Source organism: Anastrepha ludens, chromosome 6 (assembly GCF_028408465.1).
Source record: "Anastrepha ludens isolate Willacy chromosome 6, idAnaLude1.1, whole genome shotgun sequence".
NCBI classification, from domain to species: Eukaryota; Metazoa; Arthropoda; class Insecta; order Diptera; family Tephritidae; genus Anastrepha; species Anastrepha ludens.
In genome coordinates this window covers 105,018,762-105,039,516 of record NC_071502.1, presented here as the reverse complement: position 1 = coordinate 105,039,516, position 20,755 = coordinate 105,018,762, and the positions used below count along the sequence as shown (strand labels likewise).

Sequence of the window (20,755 nt, the reverse complement as noted above, 5' to 3'; positions counted from 1 at the left end):
TTTTTCGATATTGCTGTTGCCAAAAACTATTGTTCGGATCTGGCTTAGCCCAAGGCGGTCGCCCAGGAGATGTTACTCTGATAAATCTGGCCGTTTAGTAAATGACTAGTGTGGGAATTGACTGTTAACTTCTTAGACGCACAAAGGTTCTGATACTTCCACAAGGAGAGTCGAGTGACATCTTTTTACAGATCAGCTTGCATTACCTAACCTTTTCATTTATGTTATTTTAAAAGTATCATTTAACAAATTTCTAAATTCTCTGTACATTAGTATTTCGCCTCTGTTTTCTAATATTCTGGCCAAATTTCTAAATTCTCTGTACATTAGTATTTCGCCTCTATTTTCTAATATTCTGGCCAACAGTTTGGCAAACAAGGCATTCATATGCAATCACAGTGCTACTAAAACTGTTATTTCGAAAATCGATAAATTGTGCATTTTGACATTTCGAATAATCTCAGTTTGCACTGATAAGAAAAATTCCAACCCTCTTTAGTTTGTCCGGTCGTGCAGTGGAATTTAAAATAAAAAATTCCTACAGTCCAGCCAAAAATTCACAGTTTTAAAATATGTTTAACTAAAAGTAATGTCTTTGCATTAGAAGTGCAATTAATAAAGAAAAGTTTTAAGTGGAGAAAGTGTCGTAGTAAGGATGGCCAAGTAAGTGATTGTGGGTGTTGCACCATTCATTGCGAAAGGGCCATGAAATTAATGAATATAATATACATACACCTTATTGAAAGAGATTAGTTGATTGGAAAATTAACAAAGGAGTTTATTTATAGAAAAAGTGGTTGTTTCTCGGTCCAAGTAAAAATATTGAAAATACTTTTTTGGATGGATAATGCATTCGGGCATACACGCTTCATGCACAATTTTACATATACATAAATATAAATTTTCTCCCACAACTCGTACGCAATGTGGTGGGACCCACGCCTTCAATTTGTATTCCTTTTATCCATTCGCTTTGAAGTTGTATGCACACCCAGATTTTCGTTGTGTTTACATTTTTAAGTGCACCCATACTGACAACAACAACAACAACAAAACAATCAAATCTATTGTATACGCTAATGCTATGAGTGCTTTCTGCCCCACCTCTCAACACAAACGATCCAGCTACAACAACTAGAACAACGCAAACAAATAAGCATGCCTGTCGTTCATTTCAACTCTCACGTCTTCTCATATTTCAATCGACTAATTGCCATTCGCTTGCCCACATCACCCCCACTACAACGGGAACACGCCTTTACTATTTCCCACGACTCTGCACAATCACATACTTCTCTCTTCAAACGTATATCAACGCAATTTCGTAATTGATATTTAGTAGTCTGCCACTCTGCTAGTCGCGCGCTTAGAATGCGTCTGGAGACAAACAAATATGGGCTGGCTACTCTATGGCGTTAGTTACTATAGTACAATGTGGGCGGTAGTGCTAGGGCTAATCGTGCCAACAAGCTGTCTTATCAGTTTCACTTTGGTGACGTGCTATGGCGTTGTAATTGGCAATTTACGCTTTATCACTAGAATGTTGATAGGCGTTCATTTAGTCGTAGTCGTGCCAACATGCCAACTCCACAAATACGGCATAGCTAGTAAAGAGTTGTTGACTAGTAAATCACATTTATTCAGAAGTTGGCAGTAGAAAGATTTTAAAGTAACTAAAATACTAAAATGTTTGCAGGCTTGCGAAAGTACAAACGCTTACGCTGGTCGAAAGTGGAGCGTGCTAATCGAAGAAACATTGATGGAAGGTGTTGTTGGTGGCCAAAATTGTTGACAAGCCATAGTTATTATTTTTGCTTGTTTATATAATTGGTAATTCATAATTGGATTTATTTGCAGGGAGACGATGATTGTTTTCGTCTACGACAATGAGTGTCTAAAAGAAGAAGCCGATGATCCCGTGAAGGCAGTGCTTTATTTTCATCCCAGCTGGGTATCGGATACGCAGAAAGTGGCGCTTTGTGGACAGCTAATGGGCATATCATTCTTTCTGAAGGATTGCTTCTTTAAGCCAAAGGTTATGGCTTTGCAAAATGGAAAATTTGTGCTAAAGGAATTCGGCAGATTTACGTTGGTGAGTTTACCACAAGCGTTTTATTATTTTAATTTTCACTATTTTTCTCTTGAATCGTGCAATTTATCTTGCAGGCCGTTGGCACCGATCGTAACATCACCGATTATTTGCTCGAGCAACGCGCTGATTTGCTCGCTTCGCTTGTCAAGTTTTTTCATCGCGATTTGCAAAGTCTCTTCGATCAGTTCCCACAGCAGGCGCAATATAAAAACCTCTCGGAAAAGTTATATCACATATTCGAAACATATCTGCCGATTTTACAACGTAACGGACATATTTTCCAAAACGTACCAAAGCTGCGAATGCCTAAGGTAAAAAAAGAAACTGCTTACATTTTAAATAAATTACTAAATCCTACCTGCACCTTTTCAGACGGCCAGCAATATATTTTTGGATGCCATACAAACACTACAATGTTGTCAGCAAACAAAGGGCATACTGGGCGGTGCCGTACTCTACCATAACAAGTGTGTAGCTTGCCATACTTACTGTGCAAAGGCATATTCCGAACTTGTATTTAATTAATCTTATTAATTTCCAATAGAGTGGTTGCTTCCCAGCTTGGCGACGCCATTACCAAGCAGCTCGTACTTACCGATCCGCTTCATATACGTACTACCGCCGAACAGATACACATCACCGATTTTCATATACCCAATGGCGTGCAAATGTTAATCGTTTATGTGGATGTGCCGCAATATAGTCGCTTAGCTGCGGACGCACAACGCGCACAAACTTTGCAGACCACCCAATTGTCACAGGGTCTGTTGCCCTTTCAGTATTCGAAGCGCAAAATGAAACGCGACAAGTCGTTAATTTTCACTAACATACCAGAGGAGTGCAGTACTGGTGGCGGCACGGTAGGTGAGCATGTGGAGGAAGGCGTGTCCACACCAACGGCTGTGTTGCAAACGCCGGCAGCCGTGCGGCCAAAATCGTTGTTGATACGCCCCACCCACCTACCGTTACGGCATCGCAACGGCATGGGTAGCTCGAAGGAGCTGCCTGAGTCGGGCATAGCTTCGATAAACTTTGATGAGACAGATTCGTATCCGGAGTTCATTGGACGCACCAGTGTGTGTTCAACACCGATGACTGAGAATAAAGTGCTGCAAGTGGGGAATATTATGTCAATTTGCGCCAATCCAGAGGTGAGTTTCGAAAGACGAAATTTTATACACGTGAATTTGTAAAAGTCTTGCCTGCATTTCATTCTCTTTCAGGATGAAAGTAATTCGAATAAGCAAAAGACACAAACTGCGAACCGTCGTAATTCGTTGCGTCTTGATTTTGAGAAATTCTTTCAAAATTTTATTGCTAATCCTAATAAACAATTGGAGCGACGTAAATCCTTTACCGATTTACAAGATTCACTTAAGAAAATCTCGAAGAAATTGTCACTGAAACAATTTTCGCATAGCTTTAAGACTGACGTCAATCGCAATGGCAGCATCAGCGGCATCGAGGCCATCGAATCGCCCGATTTTATAGAGAATGACGATGATGCAGAGCAAAATTCAGACAACTCGGATGATAATAACCGCATTTCACGAACCATAACAGATCCCACCTATCCTGTTTTTAACGAGAATGGCCAACCCATATCTCGTAGTCTTTTCCAAGAGTTTATCGAAAAATACTACCGCCTTTGGGCGGAAAGTGGCAGTGGCAATGGCAGCGCAAAAAAGGATATAGAAATCGCACAACTCATTGAGGAATTCAAAGAGTTTGATAAAGAGCTGAAAAAGTTGGATGGGTCGATACGTCAGGAAATAGGCGACAATACCGACAACACCACCACCACAACGCTCAAAGCAGATCGAAATTTAAATACAGAAGCACCTGCAGTTGTGGCAACGCAAAAAGCTAAAACTCCACTAGACAAGAAATCCCTTAGTCTTCCTCTGAAGCCACTCGCCGATACAGCGTCAAACGAGCAATTTGCTGCAGCGAGTCGCAAGCAGCCGGGTGGTGTGCCACTCACGCCACTCATGGCTAAGCTTTCAGTGTTGGCTTTGAATGAGGAACATACGAGTAATACGTGGGATGCCAGTTCGGTAGAGATTCAGACGCCACTAAACACATCGAAAGTGTTTTCGCGCCGCAGTTCATTGAAATGTGAGGACGCTGTAGACGCCTTGGCGACATTGCCTACCAACGTACAGAGCACTTCGAATGGCTTAAAGCGGCTGGAGTTGTATATGTGTGGCCAGCAAAATATGACTTTGTTGTTGTTAATGGAAGAGGGAACCGCGCGCCAGCAGCCCATTGTGCATAATATGGTGAGTTGACATACGTACGTTGAGGGATATTTTTCTGCGAAAAGTGGATGGCAGAGCTGAAGAGTTCCTAGAGAAATTTAGGCTATAGTTGTATGCATTGTTAGCCTCTAATTTCATTGGGAAAGGTGGTAACTCTACACGTATAAACTGTTGGTAACTTAAGGCCTCTTAGATATACTCGTTAGCGGCGAATTTTGCTCGATAACTTTGTTGTTGCTGTCACCATGCAAATTTTTAGTTAAGTTAGTCGAGCAGAGAAGTGGCGAACAGAGAGGTCTTTAGTATAAAAAATATTAAACAATATTTTAATTTTAATTGTATTTTTAATTTTATTATATTTTTTTATTTTTATTTATCCTTTTTTAATTTTTAAATTTTGTTTTTAATTTACTTTTTAATTTTATTATTGTAAATTATTAATTATTATTTTTGAATTTAAACATTTTATTATGTTTAAAATTCTCAATATTGCAATATTTTTTAATCAAAATCTTAATTTATTAGGTACTTTTTTAATTTTGTTATGTTTTTTTCTATTTTTTAATTTTCTGTTTAATTTTATTATATATTTTTTCTATTTTTATATTTTTGTTTATACTTCTTATATTTTTTTAACTTTCTTTTTAATTTTATTATATTTTTAATTTTTTTTTATTATATTTTTAATTTTTTATTATTTATATACTTATTTTTTTATTTTAAATTTTAGGTTTAGTTTTCTTTTAAATTGTATTATATTTTTTTTCTATTTTTTATTTATTTATTTTATATATACTTTTATTTATATTTTTTTTAATTTTATTTTTATATTTCATTTTAGTTTTTAGCTTTATTTTATTATATTTATTTATTTTATATATACTTTTATTTATAATTTTTATATATTTTTTAATTTCTTTTTAATTTTATATTTAAAAAATTTTTTTATTTATTTACTTTTTCTAATTTTTTAATTTCTATTTTTAATTTTAGTTTTTAGTTTTCTTTTAAATTTTATTATGTACTAGCAACCCGCCCAGCTTCGCACGGATATAAAATATATACCCTATGTCACTCACTGAAAAAATGATTAAAATCGATCCAGTAGTTCTGGCTTATTCATTATTGCCCGTGGCCCGCACGCGTTAAATTTGGAGTAAAACAATTCTCCTTTCTTTATAGCATGAAGATTTCCTGCTATCTTTGGGATATCTAAATTCATACCCTACATTTTTGCATATTAACTTTTTGCATTTTTACATATGTATTTATTTTGTTTTTACAACAATTAATATATTACAGAATGTCTGTATATACAACGTTCATAGCCTTCTTGTCATTAGACAATACAAACATGTTTTCTCTAGAGGTTACTCTTGAAAGAGCGACATACAGTTGGCCATGTGAAAAACAGTCAACACTCAAATCTAAGCCTGCAACGTTGAAGATTTGACCCTGAGATTTATTAATGGTCATTGCAAAAGATGTCCTTACCGGAAATTGTAAGCGTTTAAATTGGAATAGTAGATCCGATGGTATCAGAGGGATTCGGGGAATCAATACATCTTCTCCGGTACCACATCCTGTGAGTATTGTGCACTCTATTATGAAAGTTTTCAGTGATTTTACCATCAAACGCGTGCCATTGCAAAGTTTAGGTGGACTTAGGTTTCTTAATAAAATAACAGGACAACCTATTTTCAGCTCCATTTTGTGAGGAGGGAGTCCAGACGGTTTCAAAGAATTTAGAAATTCTGTAGGAAATTGAACAGCTTCTTCCAAATCGAGAACAGTATCGACCGAGTAGTATATTTTCGTCGGCGCATCAATCTTTGAAATAATCAAGTTATTTACTTTATCTACTTGTTCGTTAGTTGGTGACAGAATAGCTCTTTCTTTAAACCAAGATATTGTCTTATAACTTATGTTATCAATGTCTGGATAGACATTGTGGACTAACTCTTGGATGTTGTCTATCAAAACACAAAGGTTTTCTAGGTTAATCCTTCCCTCACTTTGTGTTAATTCTCCATTGCCAACTTTTAGCAGCATCTCTGGAAATAGCCTGTTCTCACGTGAAGATGACGAAATCCTCATATTAGTTTTAAGCTCTAATTTATTGACATACGACTAAAGGTGGGATCTTTTTAGCGAAGCATTTATTTCGTCAGCACGTGTTCCTCGAGTCACAACTGGTAGGATTTGACGGAAATCTCCTGAGAACAGAATTGTACATCCACCCATAGGTGCATTTTTGTTGCGCAAATCGTGCATTGTCCTATCCAGTGCTTCCACAGACGTCTTATTTGACATGGTAGCTTCGTCCCAGACTATTAATGAGCAGTCACGCATCAATTTTCCTGTATTGCTCTGTCTAGAAACACTACAGACGCTGTTATCATCATCGGTGGCGATTTTCAGCGGGTGCTTGATTGTAGAGTGTGTGGTTCGGCCTCTTTCCAAAAGACTCTTTCCAAAAGAGTAGCGGCAATGCCGGATGACGCAACAGCTAACGCAATTTTTCCGGTAGATCTCAATTACTAATTACTGTTGTAATATCTTGAAAAATATTGTTTTTAATTATATGCTGTAAAGAGCCATATACATAGATCTATATGAAAACAACAATGTATTTAAGGTATTTAATTGGATAAGGATTAATGTTGTACCCATTTGTTGAAATCGTTTCGAAAATAAGCTATTAGTTGTCGTAAAAAGTAAATGACAAAAAATGTTATTGTATGGAATCGATAGCAAACTAAACGCGCTCCGAATCAATAAAAACTATTCAAAAACTGTATTTTAATTATGTGCGATTTACTAATATAGAACCTGAAAATAGCGCTCTATTTCGCTGTACAATTGTATGTACATATAATGACATGGAATTCAGTACATACATAGATACATATGTACATATGTCCGAAATGAAATAATGCGAGCGATTCGTAAATACATACATACATACGTCACCATACGATGTAATTCAACATTAATGAGGTGTGGTGAGATTATCGCTTAACGCCTATTGCTTCATTCGGTTGACAGCGAACAAACACACAAACAGCTTTTTTTGGAAAAAGAGCTGCTTTTGTTTAAACAATTTTGGTTAAATAACAAATAAATCAATTATTTTTTTTTGATACAGAATGAAAGTAAATATTTCAAAGTTAAACTTCAAGAAAGTTTCATTTTAATTGGTTGATTCGTTTATGAGTTATGGCCGTGAAAACAAAAAAATTATGTTTTTTTGCCACATTTTGACCGATTGCCACGCCCCCTTTATATATTTCTTCACATTATATAGATATAAACCTTCCTCTTCAATCAATCTATCTTTAAAAAAAAAACCGCATCAAAATCCGTTGCGTAGTTTTAAAGATTTAAGCGTATAAGGGGACATAGGGACAGAAAAAGCGACTTTGTTTTATAATATGTAGTGATACCGTTAATAGTGGAAAATAACATCACTTTTCATGAAATTTTCCATAACCGAATTGCAAAGTGGCTGCCCCATGTTCTCGATAGCCTCACGAACTCCATCTTTGCGGTCTCGAATCGACCCTGGGCTGTTGGCGTAGACCTTCTCTTTCACGCGGCCCCAAGGAAAAAAGTCACAAAGTGTTAAATCACAAGATCTCGGCGGCCAATTGTGATCACCTCTTCGAGAGATAACACGGTCCGGAAGCTTTTCCCGTAAAAAATCAATGGCTTCGTTGCCTGTGTGGTACGTAGCGCCATCTTGTTGAAAATAAATGCTGTCCAGATCAATACCATCCAATTCCGGCCATAAAAAATCGTTAATTATCTCTCCTGTTTAACACCTAACACCTGTTATTGGAAAACCCTATAATTTTTATATCTGATTCCGTAAAAAAGAACCAAAACATAAAACGTTTTCATTGTTTTTCTTTTACTATGTTTTTTTTTTTTTTTGATAAATAAATATAGCTATTTCCACCGTGAAACAATTTTTTTCCCCGCTTTATTAATTCATGCACTAAAGGGTTAATATATTTTTATTAAAATTTATATTAAAATTATATATCGTCATCATCATCTTGGCATTACAGTCCGCGGTGGACCATTGCCTCCTCTACAATACGCCTCCATTCTTCTCGACAGCCCGCTTTCGCTCTATATTCTGAGATTCTCATCTTTCGTCAATCATCTTCTACATGTTGCAACCATTGTCATCTTGGCCGGCCTCTCCTTCTTGCTTCTGCGGGATTTGCTCGGTCGTTCTTTTGCTGCTCATTCTTAAAACGTGTCCATACCACCGTAATCTTTGGGGCTTTATAAACCGCGTTACATTTCCTCCCGAGATTAAAACACTCAGCTCGTGGTTATCCGTATACGGTATATACCGTCTTCAAATCGTATAGGACCGAATATTCTTCTAAGATTTTTTTTTCAAACCGCATCAGTAAATTCACTTCATTCACTTTAAGGATCTATGTTTCACAGCCGTAGGTGAGAATCGGTCTTATTATAGTTTTGTACATCGGGAATTTTTGTTCCTTTGATATCAATGAAGATTTCATAAGTTCGATATGGCTAAAGTATGCTCTGTTAGGTGCCTGAATACAATCTTGTATAGATAAGCACATATCCTTATTTATGTATTTAAACTCTTGCATGAACTCAAAAACAATAAATAACAAATAAATCAATTATTTTTTTTTGATACAGAATGAAAGTAAATATTTCAAAGTTAAACTTCAAGAAAGTTTCATTTTAATTGGTTGATTCGTTTATGATTTATGGCCGTGAAAACAAAAATATTATGTTTTTTTGCCACATTTTGACCGATTGCCACGCCCCCTTTATATATTTCTTCACATTATATAGATATAAACCTTCCTCTTCAATCAATCTATCTTTAAAAAAAAAACCGCATCAAAATCCGTTGCGTAGTTTTAAAGATTTAAGCGTATAAGGGGACATAGGGACAGAAAAAGCGACTTTGTTTTATAATATGTAGTAATTTCTATTTTGTATTTATTTATTTTATAATACTTTTAGTATGTAATTTTATTTATACTTTTTATATTTTTTTTTTAATTTTTATATTTTGTAAATTTTCTTTTTAATTTTATAATATATTTTTTTTCTTTTTTTTAATTTTATAATATTTTTTTTTCTTTTTTTTAATATTTATTTATTAATTTACTTATTTTACTTATTTAAATTTTTTTATTTTTTAATATTTTTATTTTTAATTTTAGTTTTCAGTTCACTTTTAAATTTTATTATAGTCTTTTCTATTTTTTAATTTTTTATTTATTTATTTTATATATACTTTTAATATATTATATATTTTTACTTATACTTTTTTATATATTTTTTTTATTTTTAACATTTTTTTTAATTTTACTAAAATTGTATTTTTAGTTTTTATACATGTATTTATTTATTTACTTATTTTACTTATTTACATTTTTTTATTTTTTAATATTTATATTTTTAGTTTTAATTTTCAGTTCTCTTTTAAATTTTATTATATTGTTTCTTTTTTTTATTTATTTGTTTTATATTTTTATTTATACTTATCGTATTTATTTACATTTTTATATATTTTTTATTTTCTTTTTATTTATTTACTTATTGTAATGTGTTTCTTTATTTTTTTAATATTTTTATTTCTATTTTTAATTTTTTATTTACAATTTTATTATATTCTTTTTTTTATTTTTTTATTTATTTATTTCATATATACTTTTTATATATTTTTACTTATAATTTTTTATATATTTTTTTGTTTTTAATATTGTTTTTTAAATTTTACTAAAATTGTAGTTTTAGTTTTAATAATTTTTAATTTTTAAGTTTTAAATTTTATTTTTTAATTTTTTTCTTAATTTTATGATTTTGTTTTCTAGTTTTTAATTTTTGTTTTATTTTTAATTCTTTTTTTTTAATATTTTAAATTTTTTTTAATTTTTTTCACTTTCAAGTTTTTTTACTAAAGTTTTATTTTTAATTTTTATATTTTTTTATTCTTACTAAGATTTTATTTTTATTTCTTATTTTTACTGAGATGTTGTTTTTGTTACTTTTTCCAGTTCGATATTTGCGTGGCGAAATTTCCGCACATGGAATCACATTTAAATCAAACACTCAATGTCAATGTGGAGGGCGAGAAGCGTGAAGGCGGCTACAGTTTCATGTGCATCGATGCAAAGTGGGATACGCTAGAGCGCAATGGACCATGGAATCCGTTGGAATTGAATACACTGGAATGCATACATCAAGACTTACAGTCGAATGTTGAATTAACGGATGTGGTTTTGAGGTAAACAATTTCAACAAAAATTTATAATTATTTTAAACCCCCTGCTTTGCTGAATAATTCGCCTGAAAAGCCAACGCCAGCAAATGAATTCCGAAAATGAAGGCCTCATATATTTCAACAAAAAAGAAAAAAAAATTATACTACCCTTTCTTTTATAGGTCACACGACGCCGTCTTTTATGGCTACAAATCGGGACGCACCGAAGTTTTTTACAAGGGAGCAGCACACCCAACCAGCGGCATACCGCCACCCTCCGATCCCATGGGAAATGTGGCGATGCGCGCCAAAACTCAGCTGGAGCGTGATCATTCGTACATTCTATTTTAAAATGAAGTAGTGGTAGGTTTTTAAAAGAACTTATGGAATTCTCAGCATTTGTGTGTTGCCATTTTGCCACAAAGCAGCTGTTAGCAAAGTTAAAGCGAACGCAAAAGGAAGTTAGTAGTATTTTTCTCTATTTTTTCTTTCTATAGTAGCGATATTCAGAAGAAAATGTAGTTGCAACAAAAAAAGGAACCATTCACCTTAACTAAATAACTTAATAGTGCGCCACTGGCCTAACGCCGCTTATCATACATACCTACATCATAAATACGAGATACTCTGACGAAACTACTCGCAACATAAAGTTTAATGTGAAAGTTAAAAATAAATAGAAAGAAATGTGGTTGGCAGAATGTAATATTTACACAGTTAGTTGCTTTCTGTGGACGTGGCTGTATGTAGCTTTTTAATTATTGTATGTACTTATGCAATACGTTTTTTAGTTGATAGGCAAGAAAGCGCATGCCAAGGCTGTCGGATGGTGAATATTTATAAAATGACCTCGAATGGAAAGTAGTTTTAGAAAATCGATTTCGAACTTGTTAAAGCTGCTCATAAATAATATTTTTTTATGTTTGGAAAATAATTGAGTTAATTTGTAAACGGAGATCTTAACTCTCTTTTCTGCTCATAAAAGTATGCATCACTTTTTGTTGAAAACTTTTTAAAACAATGGACTAAAAATAGAAAATTGCAGAAAATTGATAAAAATTACTTATAAAATTAACCTAACTTTTTTCTTGAAATTTTATTAAAATTTTTTGTTACAATTTTATTAAAAAAAAACAGCAGTCAAAAAAATTATATTACGCTGTTATGATAAGAATTTGTTAAAATATTTTGGGTTATTTTAACAACAGCTTGTTTAAAAAATTTTGTTAAAAGTTTTATATTTTTTTGTTAAAATTTTATTGAAAAAAAAACCTAAAAAAGTAGGATTCGCTTTTAAATATGTCGATAATTTGTTAAAATATTTTTAACTTTTGTTTAAACTTTTTTTATGTCGTATACTTTTTTTGTTAAAATTTTTTCCAAAAAACAACAGTTCAAAAAATTATATTTCGCTGTTATTAATATATATGTCGAGGATATGTTAAAATAACGCATAAAACGGCATTTAACTTTTGTGTAAAAATTTTGGATCAAAACCACTCACTTTTTTGTTAAAATTTTATTTAAAACAAAAACAGTCCCAAAAAGTAGATTTGGCTTTTGTGCCGAGAATTTGTTAAAATAATTCCTAAAATGGCATTTAACTTTTATTTTAAAATTTTTGTTAAAAACCGCTCACTTTTTTGTTGAAATTTTATTAAAAAAAAGTACAAAAACTTTCATTTCGCTGTTAAGTTGAGAATTTTTTAAAATAACTCATAAAATACATTTAACTTTCGTCTTAAATTCTTGTTAAAAATCACGTACTGTTTTGTTGAAATTTTATTAAAAAAAAAAAAAAAAAAAACAACAGTCCGAAAAAGTATACTCCTCTATTATCTCGGGAACTTATCGCCTAAATTTAAAATTTCTTTAATTTTTTTTTTAATCCGCTCATAATTGTAGTATACCTTGTTTTTCTGTTAAGAGGCAGAGACAAGGCAGCTCATAGAAGTTAGCTTCCCTTTGTTTTGAAAATCTGGTAACGCAACTCATAAAAACAGAGTTCACCATGCCAACGAGTATACTTTACTTCCATGTTGAACATTTTTTACCACAAACTATAAATTTAGACCTTTTTTTATTTTTAATGTAATTAGAAGGCGCGTATAAAAGTATACTTCACTTTTATGCTGAAATTTGTTTGAAGCAACTCATATAAAAGTAGAATTTTCTTCGTAGTGAAAATTTGTTAAGGCAACTCATAAAAGTAGACTTCGCCGTCCATTAAATAGACTTCACTTTTATGCTAAAATTTTATTTAAACGATTCGTAAATGTAGAGTTATTTTTATGTTACAGTTTTTTTTTAGAAGCTGCCCATAAAAGTAGAATTTTTTTTTGTGTTGAAATTTGCTTGAGGCAGTTCATACTCGTACATGATTCAATTATACAAGGTTAAGTAAAGTTTGACTACTGATTTCGGATGCTACTTAATCCATTGATGCAATTTGGAAGCAAGGGGAAAAAGAGCATAAGTTTATCCCCTTTCTGAAAATGTAGTAAAAAATTGAAAAAGGTCGTTGTAAGCCATAGAATAATTTTATGTTATTTTATAAGTGGTACTTAATTATTTATATTTTTAACTTAACTATTACCATGGATTTGTGTCATATATATATTTTGACCATGCATCGGATTGGAATTTATATGTGCCACTTGTAAACCTACACTGAAGTAATAAATAAAACAACTTGAGAATAGTGGAAACTCTTAACGAGGAAAAACCACTTTTATTTCGTCACGTCCGCTAATCATACATTTGATTTTTTAACGAGATTACCTGCAAACTTACAAGTATAAAATCTGTGTTAAAAAAGATAAATTTATATATACACAGAAACACAAGTAGACGCCCAAAGCATTGCATACTTTACTTACAATTATCTTATCGAATGCTCATTGTTCTCTTCTTTTGTTTATTGCACCGGTTAAGATGCTTTATTCGATACTTATTTATATTTCGGTCAAACATTGTTTGCCCACCCAGCGACAGACGGAAAGGTTTTCGTGTTCGCAAATGTTCCACATTTGCTGAAACTTTTAAGAAATCATTTCATCGACACCGGGTATTTATACAAAGGCACGCTCTTAACGGCAAGACCTATCGCTCAGATTCTTGCGTATACGTCATTGTCCGATGCTCGAATAACGCACAAGCTGACGGAGCTGCATCTAACCGTGCACCATTCAGGCCGCCAGAAGGTGAAGTTAGCAGCACAGTTGTTTTCGCACACCACAGCAAGTGCAATCCGAAGGTGTTATGCGTTGGGGTTCGATATGTATCAGCCCATGGATTGGTTCGATATTTTTAATACAAAGTTTTCGAATTTTCAAACTGCTGCTGCAAAAAAGCCCTATGGGATGGACTTGGGCCAGCAGGATGAAATTATAAGTAAGATGGACGCCTTGAACGATGAAACACGCGCTTATGGACGAATTTCAATGTTGCCTTTTCAAAGAGGCATATAACTAAGCAACAAGTCCCTCAGGGACTTATATCGTTATGTTCAGGAAAAGTACTGCTTTCAGTACATTCTGACTTATCGATTAAATCAGGATGTATTGGAGCATATTTTCGGGGCGATGCGTGCCAAAGGCGGGTTGTATGACAATCCTAGTCCTATGGAATTTAAATATAGATTACGAAGATATTTATTAGGTGAATGAATGCATATATTACTCATTTCTGAATAACTTAACGCTTTTTATTAACAGCACGAAATACTTCAATATTAGTTGATCGTGGTAATGTTGAGGCCGACGAAACTAACTGGCTCCGTTTCTTTTACAGTAACTAGGAATTTATTTTATTATTTTGCTATCTTATGAAAAAAGCATTTACAATTGCCGACTCAATTTATGGATCTACGTATTTCAGTGCACAATTTGCTAGTATAGGTACATATATTGTGAGTGTTGCTAAGGGATAAAATACCCTTTTATACTTAATGATACACTGTTGGTCTGAAATATATCTATTAGGGAGTACCACCTGGCACTCCAATGCTAGGATACACTCGTTGCATGTGAATGCTACATTTATCATAGCGAATAGTTTTTTATTGTATCACATCAATGTTCCAAACAGTCCATATTGTCCCATGATCCCTAAAGTCTCTGAAGCTCAAGCAGGTGGACCATCGCATTAATACAGCGAGTAATGTTCTTAGGGCTGAACTCGATAGGACCACCTTCATGAAGATTGTCTTACCGAAGCATAATTGTTCAAAGGAATGGATCGTGTGATTGTATCAACAATAGCCCCAAATGCCCCCTAGCTTAAGTTCCACTTCAGCTTTTAGGATCTAGAAAGCCACTGTTAAAACAGTTCGTCAATAGTAAAAAGAAATTTGAAGTTTGGTCTATGTGGGACGTCAATGAACATTTTAGACTGCCGAAGATTTTCAAATGAATGAATTTCTTCACCAAAGTACTTCTTTTAAATATTTCTTTATTTTTTCCGTTCTTTCATGGCACCCACATAATTGGAATATTGTAGTGGTTGTACTCGCCAGCTCGTTCAGTCTGTATATGTCCTCGCACTTTATTTTGAAGTTTTCCCATATATCCGAGGTGACCTTGATAACTGCTTGTCTATCCGACTATTTCAGAAGCACGACCACCATCGACCCAAATAATTAAAAACGTTATTAATTTGAAAATTAATTCAATTTTATCGTAATGTGATACTTACTCAAATGTTTACAGTTTGAATGTTTACGATTTTCAACGAATAATGAATAAGGCGAAGCGTCAAAATGGAAACGGTGTTGCCGACATAATAATTTGCACCAAAAGTTTAATTTTTACTACAATTTAAAAGTTTTTTCATAAGTCATGTACGTATATTTGTAAAGAAGCAACATGTTTTCAAATAAGGGAGCCGATTTGTCAAGAGGAAGCGAGAAAGCTGCTTACTTACCTAACCTTCTATAATTGAATCATGATACTCGTATAAAGACAAGATTTTTTTGTGTTGAAATTTGTTTGAGGCAGTTCACGTAAAATTAGATTTTTTTTGTGTTGAAATTTGTTTGAGGCAGCTCATTTAAAAGTAGGAGTTTTTTCTGTTGCAATTTGTTTCCGGCAGTTCATATAAACTGAAGAGTTTTTTCTTTTAAATTTGTTTGGGGCAATTCATTTAAAGTAGGATGTTTTTGTGTTAAAAGTTTTTTAAAGTAAAAATACTTATATAGGCTTTACTTTTGTGTTGTGTTGAAAATCTGTTAAGAAAAGCCCATAATAGCAGGCTTCACTTTAAGCGTTTGAAGTTTCTTGTGGGCTAACAAAATATTTGACTATGCAATTTTTTAACATTAATTATTTTTTGTTAATGGTAAGAAGAGTTGTAAGCCTTTAATTTAATAAAGAAGAGTTTGTCTTCATCATCATCATTAATTCCTAGAGTTGGAACAGAGACCACAACAACTCTTGCCGAATACGAAAATACTTTCAGGTGTAATTAGAATCTGAATATTAGCAGTTAATATCTTTATTAAAACTCAATGTTATTAGTAGCGTAAGGAGGGCTTGGTTTTCATTATACGAGTATTATTAAAAAAATCTTTTTGATATAAAAAAAAAAAGTTATAAGAGTTAAATTTCACCTTTCTACTAAAAATTTGTTCTATTAATTGAAAAAAAATACCAATACATTTCTAAAAATTGATTATTCGACAGCTCTCAATGCGCTTTCACATATTTTAAAATCTGTTGCACACCTTGATCTATGCAAAGTTCACATATTTACACCTAAGTTTTTATATATAATAGTTTAAAATTTTGTTAACTATAGCATAAGATTTAAACTAATTTTTTATACCTATTCGCTTTGTTAAATATCTGTAAAAATCCTGAAAAGCTTTCTTTGTGCAATGCTTCTAAACGTAGTTTAAACTAATTTATTATTAAGTGCAGAAATCAAAAAAACAAAAAACAAGAAAAAACGTAAAATGTAAATTGTTTAGCTTAAAATTTGTACCTTAAAACTGTCCATTAATGCTTTTTGTAAAAAGGGTACTTATGTAACAATTATTGCGTCGCATCATACAGTTTTTAATCTCAAGATATGATTTTGAGACATGAGCAGAGTTTTTATTACCAATACACATATATACATACATAGATGCATAAATATATATTATGAGCAAAAATAATTGACGAAAATAAGAAAAATACAATGACGTGCCAATTACACATTCCATTCCACTAAATTAAATTGTAATCGTATAAGTTTTATAGCGAAAAAGGTTAATGGTGGTGTAAATCTGCATAGTAACATTTCTGTGGACTTTTGTCAAAACAACTTAAGCCGACCTGGCGTTTGCTGCCTATTAAGCAATAAGCAGGGTGGCACGAAATTAATCACCCTGTGAGAAGTTTTATAATTTTTGAAAATGCCGTCGTACGCCAATCATATTTGACACTTGTAACGAGGCAGCTGTACCAGAGACAAAGAGACGAGCAAGCAATGGAGCGCATAAAGGGCAAAATGAAGACTTCCAAATACTCAAAAAAGCTTTTTTAATTAGTAAATACTAAACTTTTGTGCTCTAATGCAATATTGAAACAATGAATCATGCTTAGCTGCAGCTTAAGCATTCATATTCAGAAAATTTGTATAAAAATGTTAAATTTTCCTGTGAAAAAATCAATACTGATTGGTCCAAAAGCAAGAAATGCGCAAGTGCGTTAAGGGGACCTGGTGGTCTAGATATTTCAAAAAATTGATTTCTTGTTATTTCGATATTTCGAAAGTATAGTATTAAGAACATACTGTGAAATTTGTATGCGGAAATTCCCTATAGTATAGCTTCTACAGCCCATTAACTAGGTAGAGAGCGGTCCGCGCGCTCCTGCATTTCAAACTTTAAACCCATTTATCTCGAAACGACTTTTTTCGGCCTGGTGTTGTCAAAAAAAAAAAAAACTACTCAACCGGATCGCCTTAAATTTTAATATGTTGTTCACTACGTCAATGGCTATCGCCCGTACTAGAATATATATATTATTATTTCGTACTTTTTTTCTAAATAAACTGAAAAACCCCAATTTTTAGAGTGACATATTCAAAACCGCGCCATTTTGTCAATTTTTTTTTTTCGTTTTTTATTCTAGTACTTTGGGACATAGCTAGAGTGATACGGATTAATAATTTTTTTGGTTTTTGTGTTTCAGATAAATAAAAGAGCCAAGATGGACAACACCGTCCAGGTCCAATTTTTAGGGAGGGTCAGCGCCATTTTTTAAATTAAAAACAAAAATTTTTTGTTGTAAAAAAAAATCCTGAATTTACCCTAAATTTTCGAGCTCTAGACCACCGCGACCCCTTAAGTTGTTTTATCAAAAATCCACAGATTTGGTATAAAATATGAAGATGCTGGTGAAAATTGCTGTGTGTGATGAGGGTTAAGATTTTAAACGCATGAAAAAAAATGTAATAAAATTATCAGTAACACTTTATATTCGCACATATATGTGAATCAAATCAAAAGGCGAGTAAAGACGCGTTTACATAGACGCTTCTTATTTGATTGTCCCTTGTCAAGAGTGCCATTTTTCGTACGTTAACTGTTGCGTGCCTCACACTGAGTTCGCATTTTTCAACATTCTGCGTTGAAGCCAACTTCAATTCGCCATTTCAGGCGCTCTTGACTGTATGTAAACACGTCCTAACTGCATTCATTATCACGTTCACTCTTCACATCATCAAAGCTCATTGTTTGCCATTGCAAAATCGCCGCCCGCAAGCAACGCCGTGCAATTAGTTGTAAGTGAATGCTAGCAAAAAAGAAAGAGAAGGAAGAAGGAAGTAAAGGGAGAGTTTAGTGCAGCAGTTAGATTTATACTTGAAAGAGAGAGAGTCGAAGAGCGTAAGCGAGATAAAAAAATGAAAGAGTTTAGCTGCTAGCAGCATCTATTATACAAAATAAAGTGCAATTTTTTCGTTACTATTTTCTATACTTAAATGTTTAGCTACTTAAATGCTTTCTTAAACATTTCAATTGTTAACTTGTATGTTATTGCTAATATATATTTTTTATTTATTCTGATTTTGCTAAACTTTCACGATGTGCATACGAACGTCTGCATTGTGCACTCATTTAATTTAAGCGCATAGCAAAAGGCATTTCATTGCTATCGTTTGGTTAATATTATATATTTGTAGATGTATGTGTGAATTTTTAACAACAAATAAAATAATCCAACTATGGCGTAGTTTATATTGATATTTGATAAGTACAGGAATAACTTGTGAACGGATTGTAGTAGGGAGATTTATTGGAATACAAATACAAATATTAAATATGGAAAAATATCAAACGTACACATTGTAATTTTTATTTATGTTTTAAAACAGGCGAAAAAATATGGGAAAAAGTATCGATTAATTGAAAGTAACAGTAAATGTTAAAAATCAGCTCTATTAAATCGAAAAATATGCACAATTATCTGCGATATCTCCACAACTATGTGAGATATAGAAAACTTTTATCGATTAACTGATGGACCAGAACGAAGTCCATCGATTGGCATAAGACGCACAATGAAAAGTCCAAATTAAAAATGCCGCAGATTGGCGAAAAATCACTAAGTGTGATGAGCTGTAATTCGTTATTTTTAAGGAAAAGTCTGGTATTTCGTGGTATAAACTTACATATAACATTTTCACTTGTGAGCTTTATTTGTTCTTTTTTCAGTGAGTTCGTCCAAAAGATGGAATTAATTCGTAAAAATTTACTACGATTTTCGACGTGGATTATCGAGACAGGTGTGCATTGATTAACTTACTTCGACTTTTGACGTTGAAGCTCCACACTTGTGGCCTTCGATCCTTGCAGGATGAATTTCGTAAAGACCATCCTAAAACGGTTGTCGTGCCACAAACAGTTAATGCTGTGCGGCAATTGATAACGAAGGATTATCCTGCGACATGTCGCGAGATAAAGACATCCTTGGGCATTGATGAGATCAGCAAACATTCAATATTGCATGAACATTTAGTTGTCAAGAAGATTTATTCTCTTTGGAATCCGCATAATTTGACAATTGCATAAAAAGTAACTCGTGTCGAATTGCTGAAGAAACCAGCCGCGGTGATTCAAACCACATTTATGATATCGTAACAGGTGATGAATCTTGGACCTATTTAATGACCGGAAACTAACAGCAATCGAAAGTCCGTGTGCTCCGAAACGAGCTTCATAAACTAAAAGTTGTTCGCTTAAGAAGCACCTCAAAGCAAATGGTGTCCAATTTTTTCTGCAAATCTGGTCATGTCGCTACTGTACCGCTAAAGAAACTTAAAACAGTTACATAATTCTCAGTGCTACACAGCCACTTGTTTGCTAGAAGCTTTTGAAGAATTAAGGAAAACTAATCTCACCAAGCCAATGGAGCTCTCACGTATCGGGTCACACAAGAGACTTTTCGAGAAAATCGAATTAATGGGTCACCCCCATGCAGCCTCGATCTAGCACCTCATTGACTCATTGAAACCAGCCCCGAATATTATTTACAGAAAGGGTTGCCATATTTTTGTTTTTTAATAAAAAGAAAATATTAAAAAAATGCTTGAGCTTAATATCAGGTCAGTCCATAAGTTCGTGCGTATTTTACCCATAGTTTCACTTTTGTACAATTTTTGCATACAAAAAATTATTCGCGGAATATAACGGAACTATTTATATTTTCTTTGATATATTGCACATTCAACAAGTGATTTTAATCGTGGATAGAAGTATGTACGTGTTGTTAAAAAAATAAAATGGAATCTTCGAACGCGTATAAGAGGCATTTGTTGTATTTTTTTTATAAGAGTGGTAAAAATTCAACAACTGGTGCTGCAGAAATAACACTGTTCACGAAGAGGATACTGTGAGTGTAAGGACTGCGCAAAAGTGGTTTTCAAAATTCCGAAGTGGTAACTGCGACGTGGAGGATGCCCCGCGCGCTGGTCGTCTTGAAGCCTTAATCTCCGACGCTCGAACTCGTGGAAGCTGAACCAAATTTGATAGTCGATATGATAGCTCAGAGGTTAAATTCATCGCATGGAACAGTTCACAGGCACCTGGTTCAGTTGGGAAAGGTGTCAAAGCTGGGAAAATGGGTTCCGCATAGACTTTCCGTC

General features: G+C 33.3%; 1 protein-coding gene across 3 annotated transcripts; it reads left to right on the top strand.

Annotated features, from left to right (window-relative positions):
- Window positions 1–459: 459 nt before the first annotated feature.
- LOC128868907 (uncharacterized) lies at window positions 460–18,952 on the top strand. 3 transcript variants are annotated; one of them, XM_054111505.1, is made up of 9 exons: window positions 1,440–1,766; window positions 1,858–2,092; window positions 2,167–2,403; window positions 2,465–2,559; window positions 2,637–3,243; window positions 3,316–4,374; window positions 10,419–10,648; window positions 10,807–10,987; window positions 11,122–18,952. In XM_054111505.1, the coding sequence occupies exons 1-8, from the start codon at window positions 1,687–1,689 to the stop codon at window positions 10,973–10,975; spliced, it is 2,712 nt and encodes a 903-aa protein (XP_053967480.1). In that variant the 5' UTR covers window positions 1,440–1,686; the 3' UTR covers window positions 10,976–10,987; window positions 11,122–18,952. The 3 variants fall into 3 exon arrangements, with proteins under 3 accessions (XP_053967481.1, XP_053967480.1, XP_053967479.1); XM_054111506.1 differs by lacking the exon at window positions 1,440–1,766 and adding an exon at window positions 460–663 and having other exon boundaries at window positions 10,807–18,952; XM_054111504.1 differs by having other exon boundaries at window positions 1,517–1,766; window positions 10,807–18,952.
- The last annotated feature ends 1,803 nt before the right edge of the window (window positions 18,953–20,755 follow it).

What these genes read in the sequence shown, in the direction of transcription:
- LOC128868907 (XM_054111505.1), top strand. Translation starts at nt 1,687, where the DNA reads ATGTTTGCAGGCTTGCGAAAGTACAAACGCTTACGCTGGTCGAAAGTG. An exon ending in CAAAGCTGCGAATGCCTAAG is followed by an intron (nt 2,404 to 2,464) that starts GTAAAAAAAGAA and finishes GCACCTTTTCAG; the next exon opens with ACGGCCAGCAATATATTTTT. An exon ending in CAATTTGCGCCAATCCAGAG is followed by an intron (nt 3,244 to 3,315) that starts GTGAGTTTCGAA and finishes ATTCTCTTTCAG; the next exon opens with GATGAAAGTAATTCGAATAA.